This window comes from Sapajus apella, unplaced genomic scaffold, assembly GCF_009761245.1.
Source record: "Sapajus apella isolate SASKATOON/1434 unplaced genomic scaffold, GSC_monkey_1.0 scaffold38, whole genome shotgun sequence".
In the NCBI taxonomy this organism is placed as follows: Eukaryota; Metazoa; Chordata; class Mammalia; order Primates; family Cebidae; genus Sapajus; species Sapajus apella.
In genome coordinates this window covers 19652054-19672750 of record NW_022436978.1, presented here as the reverse complement: position 1 = coordinate 19672750, position 20697 = coordinate 19652054, and the positions used below count along the sequence as shown (strand labels likewise).

At 39.5% G+C, this 20697-nt stretch overlaps 1 protein-coding gene across 3 annotated transcripts in view; it reads left to right on the top strand.

The window, feature by feature from the left end:
• Positions 1–20697, top strand: part of LOC116565015 — a 719225-nt gene that overhangs the window by 579587 nt on the left and 118941 nt on the right. For 2 of the 3 annotated variants that reach the window (XM_032298569.1, XM_032298571.1), the window contains exon 3: positions 7544–7616. The exons of the other annotated variant lie outside the window; for it this stretch is intronic. In XM_032298569.1, the coding sequence (XP_032154460.1) occupies positions 7544–7592 (49 nt within the window). In that variant the 3' untranslated portion in view covers positions 7593–7616. The remainder of the gene's footprint in view (positions 1–7543; positions 7617–20697) is intronic. 3 annotated transcript variants of the gene reach the window in all.

The following is a 20697-nucleotide window of genomic DNA, read 5'->3' as shown; positions in this document are numbered from 1 at the left end:
GGGACCAGTATTGTGGAAGACAATTTTTCCACAGACCAGGGGCAGGGAGGATAGTTTTGGTATGATTCAGGAGCGTCACATCTACTGTGCACTTTATTTATATTATTATTGCATTGTAATATATAATGAAAGAATTACACATCATGCCATGATGTAGAGTCAGTGGGAGCCCTGAGCTTGTTTTCCTGCAACTAGACGGTCCCATCTGGGGGGGTGATGGGAGACAGTGACCGATCATCAGGCATTGGATTCTCCTAAGGAGCGTGCAGCCTAGATCCCTCACATGTGGAGCTCACAATGGGGTGGTTCTCCTACCAGAAGCTGATCTGACAGGAGGTGGAGCTCAGGCGGTGGTGCGAGCAGTGGAGTGTCTGTAAATACAGATGAGCTGCGCCTGCCCACCACGCACCTCCTGCTGCGTGGCCTACTGGTACTGGACTGTGACCCAGGGGGTGGGAAGCCCTGTTCTAGCCAAATCTGTTCTCAGTTTCTTTTTTCTTTCTTTCCTTTTTTTTTTTTTTTTTTTTGAGACAGACTCTCCCTCTGTCACCCAGGCTGGAGTGCAGTGGCGTGATCTCGACTCACTGCAACCTCCACCTCGTGGGTTCAAGTGATTCTCCTGCCTCAGCCTCCCCAGTAGTTGGAGGCAAGACAGGGTTTCAGCAAGTTGGTCAGGCTGGTCTTGAAAGCCTGACCTTGTGATCTGCCCACCTTGGGCCCCCAAAGTGCTGGGATTACAGGCATGAGCCACTGCACCCCGGCTCCTTTTTCAATTTCTAAGATCAAGTGAATCAGTTTCAGGACCATTTTAAGTTGCAGATTGACCAGACTGTCTTTGGGCTTCTATGTCACTGCCTCATTCAGGTCCTTCTCCCGTCTCTCTGCCAGTTTTCTCTCTCCTTCCTGCTGGGGTTTCTTCCCCATCTTGCCTCCAACTGTGAGTATTCCCTGTGTTGTTCCCTTGGTTTATTTCTCATCGTACATGCTACATACCTTCAGACAGTTCATCCACTCTGCTAGTTTAAATTGCCCTTTCTATGACAATGTCTCTCATGTTTAGATCTGCTGTTGACAGAACAGCCTCTGTGCTGCCACCCTCTTATGCCATCCATACATTAAAACAGCCAATTCACAAAGTGACCACAACCCTGAGAACCAGTCAAGTAGGAGGCCACTGCCACTGACTTGTCACTCAAAGTTCTGGAGGTCTCCAACAGCTCACAACAGCGTTTTTCAGACTTAAGATTTCATCAGACTTTGCCTGGAAGGGTTGTTAAAAGATGATTTGCTTCACTCTATCCCCAGAGTTTTCTGATTTGGTAAGTCTGTGGTGGGCCCCAGAATTTGTATTTCTAACAAGTTTCCAGGTGGTGCTGATGCTGCTCCTTCAGGGACAATGCTTTGAGCATCACTGGCTTAGGAAATGGTTTTTAGGAGAGCCACCCAGCAACCCGACCACAGCTCGCCTTCCCTGGACACCATGAACCACACTGTCCAAACCTTCTTCATTCCTGCCAACACCGACCATCCCCCCAACTATGAGATGCTGAAGGAGGAGCATGAGGTGGCTGCAATGAGGGCACCCCACAACCCTGTGCACCTGACATCCACCGTGATCCACATCCGCAGCAGGACCTCCGTGCCCATGTCGGCTGGTCCCTATTCAACACCCTCCTCATAAACTCTGCTGCCTGGGCTTCATAGTGGTCTCCTACTCCGTCAAGTCCAGGGACAGGAAGATGGCTGGCGACCTGACCAGGGCCCAGGCCTACGCCTCCACTGCCAAGTGCCTGAATGTTTGGGCCCTGAATTTGGGCATCATCGTGACCATTCTGCTTATCATCATCCCAATCCTGATTCTGCAAGCATACCAATAGATCAAGAGGAATCATCCGGGCCAGGGGCTCTGCCCATGACCTGGTTCCCACGTACTCCCTCCCCCTTCCATTCCTTGCCCTGCCCCCAAGCCGAGCCCTGTACCACCCCTATATCCTCACATACTTTTCTGCAGTGGCGTTCAATAAAGTGCATGTGTTCCTGGAAAAGAAAAATAATAAAGAAAGAGAGAGAGAGAGAAAGAAAAGATGGTTTTAGGCATAGCTGCACATCAGAATCTACAGAATGGCCTTCTGAAAATTACTGCTCCCCAAGACACACTACTGCCCTATTAAATCAAAATATCTGGTAATGGGCTCCCCAGTTAATTCTAACATGCAATCTAGTTAAGACATAGATGTTTAGAAGTAGAGGAAAGGAAATCCCACTCAGAAAAGCAATAGCTTTGGGTAGGGCTTTACCCCATGGTTTCCTCAAAGGTCCGTTAATTCCGTAAAATAATAAGCAAAAAGGTTGTGTGTGACCAGGGAGGGAGTGCATAGTCTTCAACATATTCTCCAAAGGAGCTGTGACTGTATCACCCAAAGTAAAAATCGCTAAGGAAGCTGATTCCCGGGGGCCTGGCCTGCTTACACAGTTTCTGACATCTCACACACATCACCATCGCCTACGTTTCAAACTCCATTCTGTTCATACATTAAGGCTTCTGTGAGAAATATCGGCTTCACTTTGCATAGCTTCAAGGCTTGAAATGTTTATCCCTGCAGATTCACTCAGGTTAATAAGCATTTGTTTCAAACTGCTTATTAAGAAGAAGAATCCAACATGTATCCATCATTGGCATGTTGGCAAGAATCACTTTATCTAGATTGGTTTTATGTTACCGTATGTCCTAAAGTAATAGGTATTTTGAATGAGCAGAGAAGGGGAGAATGCAGAACATTCACAGTTAAGTAGAGCCCCACAGAGAGGTTTTCAAAAAAACAAAAACCAAAAAAAAAAAAAAAAAAAAAAAAAAAAAAAGGACAGTGGGAGCCTGAAAGATTGAGAAGGGCATCTGACTCAACAAGATGTGTGTGAAGGAAAACCAGAGGACACAGAGTAATTTTTAATTATGGTACCTGAGACTCATTGTACGATGAAGAAACAAATAGAAAATTGTCTTCCTTCTTTTCTTCCGCCATATTCCTCATATACAGATTCCTCAGAATCATTAAGGACTAACATGATCTCTCCTAGCAGGGTCAGTTTTGAGTAATGTAAAGCATGGGAGCCTTAGAACATCGACAATTGCCGTTGATACGCAGTATCACAGAGCTCCATTCCCAGCTCTGCCATTCAGTGTCTGCGTGGCCCGGAGCAACTGTTCACCTCTCTAAGTCCAAGTTTCCTGTCTGTGAAATGGCGGTGATAATACCCACCTCATCAGGTTATCGTGAAAAAGGAAATGAAATAATTTTAGTACTTATTACAGTGCTTCAAACTACCAAGTGTTCAATAAATGGCTGTTACCACAACTCAGCCCAGTTATGATCAAATAGGCATTTTTTGGACTGGCCTAAAAATGTAACTGTGTATCAGTTGCAGTTGTCTATGTTCCAAGTGACTGGCTTTGAGATAGATAATCTTCACTATGAAAACACTTAAATATTCACTTTGCATTTTCAATTTACTTTTTAAAGGAATTGCTTGTTGTTCCAACTGCCAGTTCTTTTTCTCCAGCTACTCAGCTGCCATCTTCATCTCACAGCTAACAGAAACTCCTCCCTGAAATGAGAGTTTCTTAGGAACAAGAATCATGTCTTTATCAAATAACCATTAATTGAGCATCTATAAGCCAATAATTGGACATAAAAAAGATATATATAATTAGCTCCTTTCCTCGTGGGGCTTAACTTCTACCTGGGAAAAATAATATGCAAATGCAGTTCAAGATTATGACTTATAATAAAGATGTGTACCAAGAACTCTTGGGTATAGTGGAAGAACAGATTTATTTTATTTCATGTGATAAGAACTCTTCGCCAAAACCTAAAATGCAATATAATAAATAAATGGGGAAAAAAAAAAAAAAGAACTCTTCGTAAGAGAGGTGGCATTAGAACTGAGCCAAATGTATATCAAAGTCAATAATGATTCCATCACCTTGGAAGACAGAGATGGAAGGATCACTTGAAGCCAGGAGTTTGAGACCAGCCTGGGAAACACAGCAAGACCCCTGTCTCTACCAAAATAAATAAATAAAAATAAAATTAGCCAGGCATGGTGGTACATCTTTGTAGTCCTTGCTCCTCAGGCGGCTGAGGCAGGGTGATCACTTGACACAGGAGTCTGAGGTTACAGTGAGTTATGAGCATACCACGGCACTCCAGCCTGAGTGACAGAGCAAAACCTTGTATCAAATACTACTAATAATAATGTGTAAAAAGTATGTAGGAACAGAGAGATCTGCGTGGCTGCCACTGCAGGACAGATTCCTAAGTGTGGTATAGCACAGTTGGACCTTAATACCTAGGATAAAGACAGAAGATGAAATGTTATGGCGTGCATCTAGGCATGTATATAATAGTAAGAGATATTATTAATAAATAGTAAACTGGCTGATGGGAAATAACGTTAGAGAGGTGCTACCATGAAACTGTATGTTGCCAAGCCCTGGGAACTGAGCAGGGAAGTTTAGACTTCATGCAATAAGAAAAAAAAAAAAATTGAAGAAGAAGAAGAAAAAAGATAGGATTTCAACATGAATTTGGAAAGAAATTATTTTTTGAAAAAATAAAAAAAAAGAAAAAGATTGAGGCTAAAGATCGAGACTGAAGCATCTTGAATCAGTGTTACTGATGCAGCTATGAGCTGTGGTAGGTCCAGATGTCCAGATGAGTATGTGTTTAGAGATTAACTATAGATATAAATGTGATAGTTTATAAATGTCACCTGGGATGTCTGAAGAATAATATCACTGACAAATATTGCAAAGATAATGTGAAAGATCATGAATCATGTTTACGTAAACAAAATTTAGTGTCATCTTGATGCCAAGTATTTGAAAATACATAATGTTTCATGCATATGTATCGACATAATATGTACACCTTCATTCAGCATCTATTTCCCACACTTACATCTTGTTTCCAAAAATAAACTACCTACTTCTGCTGGGCAGAATCTCATCTCACATTTCTCATGCATTCTATAGAGTCTACCATGTAAAAAACCATAAAGTTGGTACTTAATAAGAAATTATTATTTGGTTAAATGAGGCCAGAAATAGGAGAAAACTAGCCCATCTTAGATGGAATCGATAGTGAATAAAAATTATTTATTCCTAATAATATTGATGGAGTGGGAAAAGTTTAACTGTGCCAAATAATTCTACACAATAAAACTATAGTTCATTTTTTTTTAATTTTTTAGAAAATGGTTTTTAGGAGACCCATTAAAAAAATATGCAGTAGAACAAATCTGATGAACCTGAAACATCAAGGGAAATAGTGAAAAATCATGCTTCTCATCTACTCTGGTGTGTATAGTTTTTTTTCACTTTAAAAATGTGATCTTAAAGTGGGGGTGGGGGAATAAGACAGTAAATCAGCCCAATCTTTCATAGTAGTATCTTTACTTCCCTTAGAAAAAATGACTTTAATTGCACAGGGATAGAAAAAGGATATTTGAATCCCTCTCCCTGACAAGATTCAAGGCTTTCATTTACAGTAAATTCACATTTACAGTAAATTTAGATTTGGGGGTAGAATTTAAAGCTCTTGTCCATCAACATGTAATAAATGAATATGGCACTTGCATAATAGCATTTTTTTGAGCACTGTTAGAAGGAGCAAGGGAGTCTTCCCAGTGCTAAAGAAAAAAGGAAGTTAAAAAATTTAAGGATGTTTCACTTTCAATTAAAAAAAAAAAAAAACAACACCTAGTCGAAATAAGTTGGCAACTCCGTGTTTAGAATCTATGTTGTTTCTCTAATGTTCAGGAATGGTTAAGGCAGGAAGGAGAATCTCAAGGTCACCAGGAATAGTCCTCAGAGTATTCTTACAGGGCTTATCTGTGCTCACATGCCTAATTTTTTCCAAGTGCAAAGAATGGCCACTTGCTTGAGACAGGCCCAGTGCCATCCTTTATTCAAGTTCCTTTATACTCCTCTTTTTAAAGAAGCTGTCAAGTTCTTTTTTTGCAGCTGACAGGAAAGGCCAAATCTCTGGTACAGGAAAGGAGGCGCAAAAAAGAAACTTTTTTGTGTTGATGTTTTACTAAGTGAGCTAAGGAGAATTTTAGAATCATGCAATTTACTCTGGAGGCATTTACTGTACATAGCTATAGTGATGGTAATTTCTTTCATTGTTGAAGTGAAAAGATAACCATCAATCAGTTGTCAATTGGTCAATTGCAGAAGTGATGAAAAGAAACTGGTAGGAACAATCACTTCTGTGGCTACCTAGACCATTTGGAGGCATAAGAAAAGTATGGGAACTGGATTGCATTTTAAAAAGGGATTGGACCAGATTTTCAAGAAGGTTAATAGGCATAACTTCCTTGTAAAGAATAGCTTTGCAGTTATGCATAATCAGGAAATGCAATTTTAAAATGAAAAATTTAAAAGACAATGAAAAGTTTAAAAGTAAAAATAATTATTTAGCCCAGAAAATCTTGAATTTCCATGTGATCTTAATGGAGGAATAAATATAGTTTACTAATAACCCAACACATGTATTTAAAGCAAATTAATGAAAATTACTTTGTACTCGTGCCTTAGGTTCTAATCTTGGGCACTTTGAAATAAATAACTTTCCGAGTATTTATTATGAGAAATAGAACACCCAAGTTAATTGTGAACATTGTCTTTAAGCAAATATTTACAGATAATTTAATTTTCTCGAACATATGGAAGTTCATATAAACGTTAAGATAAGAACAATTTTAAAAATCATTAACTTGCATAAAAGGCAAATAGCACTTAGGGACTTAGTGATGTAAGCAAGATTTCCTTTTAATTTATCCTATTTTCCTAAGAATGGCAATGTTATTGATTTATTCTGAGAGAGTTCCCCACACACAGTGATTTTTTTTTTTTTTTTTTACTGTGGTAGGTAATAAAAAGGATTACAGGCCCCCAGAAGGATGAGATATCATCAGTTTGTAATCCAGCCCATGGTTTCCTAGATACCGTATTGTCTATTCTGTTCCGCTATGTGAAAAATGTTGAATATCAACAATGGGTTTCAGTGCTGTATTGTTGAGTTTTGTATGAACTAATCTAGCTTCCCTAAAAAAAAAAAAAAAAAAAAAAAGAAAAAAAAAAAAAAAAAAAAAAAAAAAAAAAAAAAAAGAAAGGAAAAAAAAAAAGAACCACAGCTTTGGACAAAAGTCTATAGCCAGTGCATTTGAAACTCCCCTTGCACCAGGGCTGACTGTAGCTGGGGGAAGACATTTTACTCATTTGCTCTTTCCTTTAACACGGTCAGCGGGTCCCTCTTCTCAGGTGTAGATCACCTCTTACAATTTTACCTAATTCTGATAAGGAAAGTCCCAGGACTTACCAGCTGGGATAGGCCTCACTTACAGGACAGCTCTGTTCAGTACTTGGAAGGTAAGCTATTTGCACAACTTCTCTGCTGTAGTGTACTGGCCTAGCTCTAAAACTTTGCAGTACATCACTTATTTTTAACTTTCACTTTTTTTCTCTTTTCTTCTTTTGGAGAAAGCAAGCCTGGCAGGTTTCTTCGGAAAAGTGGCCATCCATGGAATGAATGAAATGTTCTCTTTCCATTCCAGTAAGTAATTGACTTGTAACTAAAAATTGAACTGGCTGCTATGTCAACTGCAATGTGAGCTGCTGCTGGCACAGGTGTTGCTTACTCTTTAGCCTGGAAAGAAAAGGGGCTTAAACTGTGATTAAATTTCAAGTCAATTGACCTCAACATGATAGTACATAACTCTCACTTGCCTACCGAATGGCCTGAGTTCTCATTTTGACCCTGATTCTGACATCTGCGTTTTTAATGTTTGTTGTAGCTAAAGCTATGGTTGCTCTTTTGGTTAGAAATAAAGTGGGTAAAGAACAGTTCTAAGTAAATAACAAAGGTCGTCAGCCGAATGAGTCCTTAATACAGTGCTCAAGGTGTTCTATTTTCTTAGTGTGTTGACTCTAAGTTCTTGTAAATTATTATTCAATCTTTTATTTTAAAAAGGATGGATTCCTGGGTAACAATTTTACTAACCACGGATAAACAGTAAATCCAAATCAGTGAATTACAAACAGCAAACGATGTGAGAATTTTGATGTTAAGTGCTTTCAAATGCTTGACTTTGATTATGTAACATATCATAGGCTAAATATGCCTTCACTTTCATTATTTGGAGCCCTAGGAATGAAATAGCAGCACTGTTTTTCTTCCTTACTATAAATACAAAAGCCTACTTAAGAAAGATGACCATATTTGAGTTTGGGAGGCAAACCTTTATCTACCTCCCAATAGCAAAATAAAAATCATCTGAAATTTTGTGACACCTAAAATTACAATTTACGCTTAGGGCTATTCCTCACTTATTTTATGTACAATGGTTGCATGCTAAGGATTGATGTGTAGGAGGAGAGCGGCCACGGGTTGTTGTGTTTTCCTCCTAACTTCCTTTCTAACCTGGGAATTACAAGAACTTGCTGATGATGCTTGCTTAACCCTGCTTTCAGTGCCAGGCTGTGACTAGCTCTCTGTGAAACCATTTCTGACCCTCTGCTTGCAGTGGTGAGCCTGAATTTTTCCCCCTCCTTGCCCATCACTGTCAGTCAATTATAAGATTGAACTGAACCAGAAAATCTGGTACAGTCTGGTAATTAGTACAAAGGGTTTCCAGTCTAGTGTAAAGACAGAGATGCAAGAACCCCAGCAGTCAGAGAAACTGTTTTGATTGGCCATGGACATTGCCTTTTAGTGCTGCTTGATGACTTCCTAAAGATATTGCCTCCTACCCTACAGGTCTTCTCCTTCAAGTACATTATGGGCCTTTTTTAAAAGTCGTGTGTGTGTGTGTGTGTGTGTGTGTGTGTGTGTGCGCGCGTGTATGTGTGTGTTTCTTTTTTTAGATTCAACTTCTCCCATTTTTAGTCAGTCATTTTTGCCTATCAAACAGACACATTTTGACTTGCCCAACAAAGAACCAAGTTATCAACACTCACAGAAACTGACATTTTTAATTCAGGCTTCATTATGTCTTTGAATTATGACAGTGACGTACAAAGACATTTTAAGGGTTTTTCATTCTTTTTTTAAAATCCAGCATTGGGATGTTTATCTTTCTTTAGTATTCATATTTCCCTTTCTACCTTTATTCTCAGTAATATATAATTAGCATTATCAAAACCATCAGCTATTATCCTTTCTGACTTTTGACCTTTATTTTTTAAGGAAGCCTCAAGCTAACATTTTCTAAAATAAGAAAAACCCCCTAAGAGATTTTATTGAAATATTTTAGGATTATTTTAAAACATGAATTCCTTTTAAACATCAACACTACAAGACTAGGCAAGTAATGGGTCTTACAATAAAACAATAGCAACAAAATTAATTTGTTGAAAAATTATTTTGTAAATCTAACTTGCATTTGATGGTAATTGCAATTTTATAGTGTGTATTTCATCATACATTTTAAACCACTACTTTGAGTTCTTTGCTTATTATAAAAGCTAGTTTGGGGTAAATTATTATTTTTTGCAGAAGCAAACATTCTTTTTGATTATAGATTACAATGACTCATTAGTCTTATCAGATATAGTGAAAGTGTTTGGTAACTTGTCAATATAACAAATGCCTACCCCAAAAGATAGATATGTCTGTCTTTTTTTTTTTTTTTTAATTTGCTTTAAGGACAAGTTAAATGTTTGATAGCCTGCACAAAATTGCAAAAGCAGCAGTGGCCAAACGAAAAAAATAAATAAACAGAAAGCAAGAGGTTTTAATCTCCAAGAATGCTGTCTTTAGGACAATCTGTATCACGGTTTTAGCTGTGATGCATGTGTGTTGAAAATCTTCCAAAGGATTCTTTATTTATCCATACCTTAATGTAGCTTTAAATATCTGCTTTATTCTATATATAATCTTGACAAAGTAGTTACATTACCGTGTCTGGTACTGATTTTTACAGCTGACTTTGGTATGAAATTTCAAGAAGGTTAATATTGCTTTGGTAACCCTGTCACAAGTAGTGCATTTTCCCAGTAAACATGTCCTAATGTTAAAGGCTGTTCAAGGAGCAATATTTCTGTTGAAGCAGTTTTCTATTTATTTCTATTGTGTATTATTCATAATATAGTGTAAGGCTTTAAAAAGAACACGCATATTTATGTAATTAACACTTTTTGTTATTAGCAAAACCTTCCCATTATAAACTAAGAGAGCCTAAGAAAGCCATATAAATGGGCAACTTTTCAGGAATAATATTTGCATTCAATTTTAACTTGCCATCAAGGTTTTATGTTAAAATGTATACACAAAGTGACTGGGGGAAGGGTACATTCTGGTGATATTTTTCTTATTTTTTAATCTAAAATATATGTTGAAATTCAAAAGGTGCTCACCACATGTAGTGTAGCAGTGTTCTGTATTCTTTAACAGCTGAATACTGTGTGGGTCACAAGCTTTATAACGAACACAAACATTCTTCTCTATTTTAGTCTTAACTCCTAGAAGCAGGTGTAAGACTTGGAAAGAGCCAAGCGGCCGCCTGCCCCCTGGAGACCAGAGTACCTCTGCTATTATCTGCTGTGTGTATTAGAGTTCCATTAGGATTTACTCGTGAAAATCCCATGCTGGAGGGAAGAGGTGAAAAATTACTGACTGAGGCTCTTCTAGAAAAGGAAAACGGGGTTTGCCCACGGTTGTACACTGAGAGAGTGACAATGTCAATTTTGTCACCCTGTTGTCTCCGGGTTCCAGGCTTACTCTCCTAACCAAACGCAGTCATAGGTCTGTATGTGCAGGCATCCTAAGCTATGTCACTAAAAGCTCACACCAAGAGAGTCACAGCCATATGTTCAAAATCAGGATGCTTCCTGAAGATATAGCATCTGGGTGGTAAATGGAATTTTTTAACATTATAGACCAAACGCAAGCCCTTTATTGGGCAATATCATTAATTCTGGTTGGATTGTCGTCGTCGTTAGGGAAAAGATTGATTCCTGTTACTTCTCAGTAAAGTAATATTTTGGAGGTTTTTAAATAGTATTTCTAACTGTGGTAAAATAAAAATAAAATGAAATTTGCCACTTTCACCATTTTTAACTGCACAGTTCAGTAGTATTAACTTAGTGGTAATTTTTGCAGTAGAAAAAATAATTAGCACTTAAATCCAAAAGAAAGAAAATATTTTTGAAAAACTAAATTAAGATGCTAGTTGTTCAAAACATGTTTCATGGAATGCCATCCCATAAGCTATGCCAGGTAAAAAGATAACACGGTCAAATAATTTATGTCTGTTTCTAAGAACTTCACAATGAAAATCTGTACTTGAGAAACTGGGGAATAGTAACGATCTCTTTGAACCCTGTATAATGTAGAGTACCCCAAACCATTTTCCATAGGTTCCCCCAACCTATTGTGTCAAAAAGTCTATTTTTATTCTTCAGAGCTAATATTTTTAACACATTTTAGGAAATTCTCCTCTAATCAAACCTTTGCAGATAAAAAAAGATCTATAAAGTAATGTTTATACTATTTATGTTAACTGGTTCTGTGTTTACAAATCTTTTATCTTTATCTTATGGGTAGTAAATCCTATTAATTCAATCACTCAACAAACATTTAGGCATAGGACTAGGTGCTGGGAATACAGTAATGAGTGAATCAGCCAGAACCCCTGACCTTACAGAGCTTACAGCCTGGGAAAGAAGTCACTACAAGTGCTCTAATGTGAAAGTCTGAGGAAGGGAAGAAAGAAAAGGAAGCAAGGGAGGGAGGAAAGAACAAATGAGAGAAGGAAGGAAGGTGGGAGGGAGAGAGGGAGGGAGGGAAGGGAAGAGGAAGGAAGGAAGGGAGAGAGGGAGGGAGGGAGGAGAAAGAAAGGAATAAATGAATACCGGGAGCACAAGCAATGTTAGCGGTTTCTGACGCTCACAGCTTATCTGACTGTTTTACGTCGTCGTTGTTTTTCCTCATTCTGAAATGAGAGGAGAGGGAAAGTGGGGAAAAGCCCACCAGTTTGGTGGTCTGGTCTTTGAATAGAGACAGAAATAATATTTTCTTGAAAGCTATGTATGTATCAGCAATTGAGTCTATGCTAGTTGTCTAGCAATTCAAAGATGGGCTTCTATTGCTTAGAAGAGAAGGAGATAGGAAGAGAAGGAGAGGAAGGGAGGAAAGGAGGAAGGAAAAGAGAAGAGAAAACATATTTCCTGGCCTTCCCTACTATCCTGGCATCTTAGCTGTTGGTGTTACCTTCCATATAAGAAGATTCCTTTCAAGTGTCAGCAGGAGACCTTGTTTGATCAAGAGTGTGCATGTGATCATTGTCTTTCTCATAATTGAAAGAGTATCTATCAGTCAGATTCAACTCTTGGTGGTAACCATGGGTCCTACCTCTGTCAGAACGTATTTTCTCTGACTATCCAACCTGCTGTCTCTGAGGCTCTGACCTTCATGCTGTGTAACCTGTCTTCATGGGAGTGGAATGTCTCCTAAGCAAAGGAAAAGGCAGGCCCATGGGCATATCGTGGTTCTCCAGCATCCTTCTCATCCTTAGAGATCCTACACAAAAAAATGAATCATGATCCTGCCAAGAGCAGCACTTGAAAGGCTGAAGAAGGGCCTCACTTTCTTGTTGAACTGTTGTCTAATATCTTACTTTCTGGTATGAAGTGAATGCCTTGCACCCTACCTCCTGTGTATACCACTAGAAAGTAAATATTGTAGGTGACTGGCCTTTGATCACAGAGAGTAGGGAAGCAGGAAAGATTGCAAAATTTAAAAGAAAAAAAAGGCTTATAACTAAGAGAAAAAGAAAGAGGACCTTATGCCAACTGTGGCTTCTTGGCTGCATTTTCGATCACGGACGTGGTACAGGTGGGTTCTGTGATCAGTGCTGAGCTCAATTGTCTGGGCTATTGCAACTTTTATTTTGCTTTTTTTTCTTTCTCCTCACAGCATTTCCTTCAATGGGAACAATGTGACATAAAATTGTTATTGGAATACTGTGAGGAAAAGGACTTAGAAAAGAGTTTGAGATTTTTAAGTTCAAATTAAGAGCTGTGTTAGTGTGCTTCCTGCTTCTGGTGAGCTGGGAATCAAGTTTCTGTCATTTGTCTGTTGATACATGCTAGGCCATGCAGTCCTCATCTCTTTTTATTCCTTTTAATTAACTTTTAAAAATCAATTATGATTATTTCTATGGATTCCTATTCTCTCTTCTCATCAAATTTGTTTGGCTTATTTTTATTTACATGCCACTACCCACTGCTGTGAATTAACAATAACAAAAAATCTGCACTCTTCCCTTCCACCTCTTGAACCGGAGAAACAGTTAGCTAATAAGAGGCTAAATGAGCCTTAGAGTATAGAGAAGCTGGAATCCTTAAATTATTTAAATTGAAAAATGGCTGGTTTTACAATCAGAAAAACTCAAGTGGACCGTAAGCCCCTACTTGATTGTTCCTCCTTATCTGGATGATCTTGTGATGACAGCTGGAGTTATCTGCCGTCAGCATCACTGTCCACAAAAGCTTCCACTCTCTCTGCTCAACTCTTCAGCAGCCCTGGGGAGCTGGGGCTGTTTCAGGGGAGAGGGCCCTAGAGGATTGGAAACTTTATTAAAATGCAAAGCTGCCTCTAGTGACATAAAAGCTCTGTAAAGGGTAATGGATCTCAAATCACAGAGCCAGAAATCATCTGCAGGATGAAAAAACTGAGATTTCCCATACTGTAGGCTAGGGTCAGTGTAAAATAAAAGGCAATATAGAATAAATAGCAGTTTAAAAATAAGGAGCAAGAGATAGAAGGAAAAGAAAATGTCGTGTCTCAACATCAATAGTGCAACAAATTCTGCCTGTGTCAGACTGGCCCTTGCAGAATTCTGTCTCAGGGAGTGACCCAGTGAAATGGATTATGGGAAGTCAGGATAGTTGTCTGCTTTGAAAGTTTAGGGAAGTACCCCCAAACCTCCCTGGTTTTCTCTTGATGAGCAGCTCATTCCTGAGCTATCACCCATTAATTTTCTGCAACTTACTGTTACTAAGAGAACTGGTAGTAACAGAGAGTAATAGAAATCCATCACACTTGGCTTGAGGTCTGAGTGTGGCCTTTCCCTCCACTGGCCATATGAAAATGAGGACTCTGAATCACAAACTGTATATTTTAAATGTGTTTGCTCATTTTGATCCATTTTACTTTAAAAATTAAAAAGTAAGATCTTAACTCAGTTAACCCAAAGGACCTCACATAAGATGACTCACTAATAAGTTGAAATGTTGAAATGAAAATTGAGGCACTGAAGGATAGAAGAGTTATACAGTTTGTCTTAAACCATGGAGATTAGTAGCAGAGTGAAAAACAGCATCCAGGTGATTTCAATTTGCATATGCTAAATTCCTCAAAAATCCTTGATTTTATATTCTAAATTTCTTACTAGAAAAAAGTGACTGCCAGCACCAAAAGTTGTAAGCAATATTCAGAATAGCTCATTGCTCTTAAAAGACAGAGTAGCATGTTCTCTTCTGCACATCGCTGCTTTGAAAACAGTTCCCAGGGAATTCGTTCTCACCCTCCCCACCCTGCTGGCCACCTCCAGCCGTCATTTATGGAGGGCTTACCATAGTTCTCCCGCCTTTTTTCTCCCTTCTCGGGGCCTCATCTTCAGGCCTCATTTTCCCTTCTGCTCAGAACTTTAAAAAAACTCAGTGTTGGGTTAAATTACTTAACTGATAATTTCTCTTTTCATGCAACTAGCAAGTTTAGTTAGCAAATGAAAAAGCTAAATGAAGTATTCATTCCTTCGTCTTCAGCAGAAGACATTACAATTACCGGTGAGCTCACGAGCACTTCATATATCAGGAGAATCCCCGCCCCACACATATATATAATGACTTGGCCTTATTTTTTCCTAAAAAGCTTGTATTTGCACTTAGCATGTTTATAAACTGATTTTTAGTGATGAGAAGAGATTGATAGGATTACTTAAGACTTTTTTTTTTTTTTTAATTTTCAGTGCAGAGATAGCTTAAGGTGTAACTTCATCAACAAGCTTCCTTCACCAATGTAAGAAAACAAGGTTCTTTCTGTCCCCAAAAAAGAGACTGGGTCCTGGGTTCTGGACCACGGAGAAGCTCCTTTGTCCGGGCCTCTCCTTCACCCTCCATTAGTATGCACTGCTGCAAACTTGAGGCCAGTGAAGAACTTCTTTAACTTGGGAGGTTGGTTTTTGTAAAAACCCAAGCTTTGTTCCACAGGGACACTCATGTCCAATAGCAGTCCCCCATGGTAATTGTAACTTCATCATATTCTCCCATTCCAAACAGTGTGTTGGGGTAGGGTGAAAGCAATACTATTGCAAGGGTAATCTTGAATGTGCTGTAATTAATTCTTAAATATATTGTCTGCAAACACCAGAACTTTATTATTATTTCATATTTCTTACAACATAATCACAACTGATCATGGCACATTAATTTCATGAAACTGGACTTAAAACATACCCACTTAGTGAAATTGGCAACTAAATTGGCAGAGCTACTAAGAAATGAGAGATTCTTAGATTCCTGGAGCTGAGACTTCAGAGGGTCCTCTGACCAACCGTTGGCTCTTAGGGGCATTTCAGTAAGTGATTGGAGCACGTTTTACTGCTTCTTGCCTTCCAGCCTGGTGTCTCCTCACACCAGCTTTCACTCAACAGCCTTGCTTATGGAACAAGAGTGGACAGAGTTATTGTTTACCTTAAAGTAGGATCTAAATAATCACAAAATACCGAAATATTATTAATAGCATAACATTAATCTTTTGTGTCGTGACTAAATTTCTGTCTTTTTACTAATTGCATTACTGGCATGTGTTAGCTTAGGCTTTACATTGAAAACTAAATTATTTTTAAAGTTTTTAGTGTTCAAAGTGTGATGATTTTCTGGGGAATTTTTTTAAAGCCCGGTACTGAGACTATGCTCCAGATAAGTTAAATCAGAGCTTCTGAGGATGGGACCCAGACATCAGTAGTTTTTAAAGCTCCTCAGATGATTCCAAAGTGCAGCCAAGGTTGAAAGCCACTGGTCTAAGGAAGGGGAAAAGGTTGGGGAGAGGGAATCAGTATAGGGAGATGTTGGGAAACTTTAGTCATGCAGCTGTAATTGGCGCTATTTTGATTTGTCAACCTGATACTCTAAGAGCTTCCAGTGACCACTAGATGAGCCTCAGACATTCCACCCCCTGCTTCTGTGCATCCTGTGGAGACTTATAATCCCGGGAACCAAGGGCAAGAAGGAAACTGTGACCTCTTGAATAAAGTCAAGGCAAACTTAACCCCACATAGTTCACAGGGAGGGCTCAAAAATGGATGCAGGAAAACCTCTCTCTATCCCTCTCTTTAAAGGCAGGCACAAGTAAAGAGTCCTAGGATTACTGCAAATTTCCTAAGAATAAAAAAATTCAGACAAGAGTTTAAAAATATTACAGTGGCCGGGCACAGTGGCCCACGCCTATAATCCCAACACTTTGGGAAGCCAAGGAAGGTGGATCACGAGTTCAGGAGTTCAAGACCAGCCTGGCCAACGTGGTGAAACCCCATCTCTACTAAAAATACAAAAATTAGCTGGACATGGTGGCCCGGGCCTGTAGTCTCAGCCACTCAGGAAACTGAGGCAGGAGAACCGCTTCAACCCAGGAGGCAGAGGTTGCAATGAGCTGAGACTGAGCAACTGTACTCCAGCCTGGGAGACAGAGCAAGACTCCATCTCAAAAAAAAAAAAAAAAAAAAAAAAATTACAGTGTCTATTGTGAACAAAGTGCTAACTGAATCCTTACTACAACGCTGTGGGGCAAGTATTAGATGTGCTCCCATTTTACAGAGGAAGACACTGAGAAACAGTAGCAAGAAAGCTGCCCAAGGTCATACAGCTAATGTGTGCCTAAGTCTGGACTTTTTACTCTAAGACAGATGGAAAACTGACCAGAGGTCACCCTTGCTATTCATGGACAGCTGTCTGTGTCAAAAGAATCTTCCATTCTTTAGATAAAGAATCAAATTAGTATGCTAATTGTGTTCTTTGCTAGTATGTGTAAGCAAGCATTATACTCACAGACATGGAAAAGAACCTTAGTATTCAGACATCAGTATGGCATTTGTCCTCTTTTGAAACATCACCAGTAGTTCTCATGACCAATTTAAGTCTATTGGAGTTTCTTCAATTAAAAAAAAAGGTTGGAATAGCTAAGAGAACCCAGCACATGCATCTAAGCTGAAGCTTCCATCAAACCTCTGAAAACAGGGTACAACTCCTTCTTATAATATTTCTGAAAATGGAAATCCTCTTGATTTAGTGGTGATAAAAAAAGAGAAAAAACGTTTTGTATGTTCTCCCTGTAAAGTCTTAGAATGTGATAGTGTAATTGGGATTTGGCATCAACTCCAAACAGCTGCAGCCTTCTGTTTCATATTTTGTAAACTTTTTCTCAACCAGAAATTGCCAGTTACCTAAAGAAGCAGCCTAAGGTAGGGCCAACCTTCAACTGATGTGAAGAAAGTAGTTTATCTTTTATTTACTCAACCAAGCACTGCCTTGTGTCTGTTATGGGCCAGGCACCATTCTTCCAGGTCATTCCCGACTTACTGGCACTTCTTGTCCCTCTCCCTCTCATGCTCCCAACATCCGTATTCCCTGTCCTCAGAACCCCCTCTCAAGTCGGGCGCGGTGGCTCACACCTGTAATCCCAGCACTTTGGGAGGCTGAGGCGGGCGAATCACCAGGTCAAGAGATCGAGACCATCCTGGCCAACATAGTGAAACCCCATCTCCACTAAAAACAAAAAAATATTAGCTGGGCGTGTTGGCACATGCCTGTAGTCCCAGCTACTCAGGAGGCTGAGGCAAGGGAATCGCTTGAAACTGGGAGTCAGAGGTTGCAGTGAGCCGAGATCATGACCTGCACTCCAGCCTGGCGACAGGGCAAGACTCCGTCTTAAAAAAGAAAAAACAACAACAACAAAACACACTCTCAGATACTTCATTACCATGAGGGTAAATGTGGTTAATAGTAGCTTTAAAGAAGTTACGATTTTCAGAATGATGTTTTATGACAGGGACCAGATCATTTAATCGGAAAGAGCGATGTTCTTGGGGCATAATTGCAGGCAGGGTTTTCTTGAAGACAGTCTTGCCACTCAGGTGGCAGCCCGCCACTCTCCTGAGGTCAGGGCCATGCCTTTACATGGCTTTTGGTTTTGCTGTTGTTGTTGTTTTGAGACAGAGTCTCGCTCTGTCGCCCAGGCTGGAGTGCAGTGGTGCCATCTCGGCTCACTGCAGCCTCTGCCTCCTAGGGTCAAGCAGTTCTTGCCTCAGCCTCCCGAGTAGCTGGCATTACAGGTACATGCCAGCATGCTCAGCTAATTTTTTTTTTAAATTATTTTTAGTAGAGATGGGGTTTTATCATCTTGGCCAGGATGGTCTTGAACACCTGACTTTGTGATCCACCCACCTCGGCCTCCCAAAGTGCTGGCATTACAGGTGTGATTCGTGTTTTTATCCCAAGTGCTTGGCACAGTGACTTGTCCAGTTGGAACTCAAAAATGAAGGAAGCTCTGGCCTGAGAAAAACGAGTTGCAGTAATCAAGATGTCCTGACACAGATGAATGGGAAGATGTTGAATTTATTTTGAGCCAAACTGGTATGAGGAGGTCAGCTAAAAGCACTAACAGGGCATAACCTGGTTCCATAATTTGAATTCTCCTAGGAGCTGGGATCAGATTTGAGAGACTTCTGAAGGATCCAGTTAGCTTTAGAAGCTGTAGATCTGGTTTTACTTAGAAGTTCTGGTCCATTTTAATTTGTTGCATTTGAGTTTCACTGAAATTGGTATAAAAGTAAATAAAACATTCAAAAAATATATATTGAGCGCCTACTATATACCAGAAATGTGGCTAGGCATTGTGGATATTGCTGTGTAAACCACCATTCCTGCCCTCTTGAAGCTAACATCCTACTTAAAGAAACTGATGTGAGACCATTAATTATATAATTCAGTATTTAATTGGAGTCATATTAAATACTACAAAGGAAAAGTGCAAAGTACTGAAAAAACATGCAACAGAAGAATGTGATCTAATATAGAATATGAGGCAAACCTTTTCAGAAATGAAAACTATACACACACACAGAGAGAGACAGAGAGAGAGACAGAGAGACAGAGAAAGAGAGGGGGGAATATAAAGATAAATGAGACATATCTTTAGAGAGAGCAAGAGAACTGATACCTTGCTCTTGCTCTCTCTCTGGAGTAAGTTGGAGTTAGCTAAGCAGAGCATTTATAAATGGAGTGGACATTTCTAATACACACCTTTAACATTCAATACTCTAGAGCTAATTCTCCGATCAATCTTCTTGCTAACAGTTACCTTGGGTCCTTTTCTTGATGTTGTTCAGGTAAGAAACACTTTGAGGTCTTTGGACAAGCTGCTTATTCAAGGTTCTAAATTCAAATAAAAGAAAACATTGGTCTAGAGAAAGCAGGCGTTTCCGTAGATGTCGGCATCGTTGTGAGACACACACAGGTGCGTCGTGATCTCACCCGTTACCGTTTCAGCTAGGTCGCTAGCGTGAACGCCTGTTTGACAAACCCCATCACTGCACTCGAGGCCAGAAGCTTTCAAGTTCTGACATGTCCACGGACGAGACTTTCCATTTCACTCGGTCCAGAAACAGAGAGTAAAAGAAAAGGAGTTGGGACAAGGAAATGGGTCAAGAAACTGAAAACGCCAGAGAGCCTGGTCCGTATAAGGGCTGCCTTAACCATCCCCACCCTGTTAAGTCAGTTCTTGGTACGTTCACAAAAAGTCCTTCCCAACTTCATCATGCTATCTTATGCAGCACCTTCCTCTGCCCCCTTCTTCAGCTAATTAAATTCTCGTTCCCAAAAACTCAGTTTCGGCATGTTACCCTCTTACCCCACTGTCCCGGTCTAATTTAGATACACCTCCTTTGTGCTACACTTTGGTATCTCATCATGGCTATGTGATAATAATTGATTTGCTTATCCAGCTTATCTTCCTCTGGAGAGAAATAGGCTCATGTTTTAATCATTTTTGTATCCCTCCTTTCTAGCAGAGTACTTAAAAAGAATCCTTTAAATGACTTAATATTCGTGCATGATAGTCACTTTTCCCTCCTTAGCCTCTAGAGAGACATGGAAACAGATTTTGTTTATCCAGTAAACAAGGCTGGTTTGTAGGTAGGAAACTTTTGACCTGTCCCAGTCTGAAATTCTCCATTTACAGCTAAGCCTATTCTAGTTACCTTTACCAAGGTATTGCTCTAGAGTCTTCCTTTGAAAACCTCTCAATAGAAAAACAGACCAGTCTACATGATCCCGCTGGCCTATACAGTTGTCAGGAACAAAATTGGGCTGGGCGTGGTGACGCGTGCCTGTAGTTCCAGCTGCTCAGGAGACGGAGGCAGAAGGATTCCTTGAGCCCATCTCTAAAAAAATAAAATTTAAAACAAAAAACAATATTGGTTTTGATGTTCAATTCTGTATAGGACACAACCATGTATGCTTAAGTCTGATCTTTTAGTCAGTGTATTTAGAATAATTTCAATGTTTCATGTTAGACATGGCACAATTTCCAGACTAGAAGAAAGGAATAAACTATGTTAGCAGAATACTTGTCTATT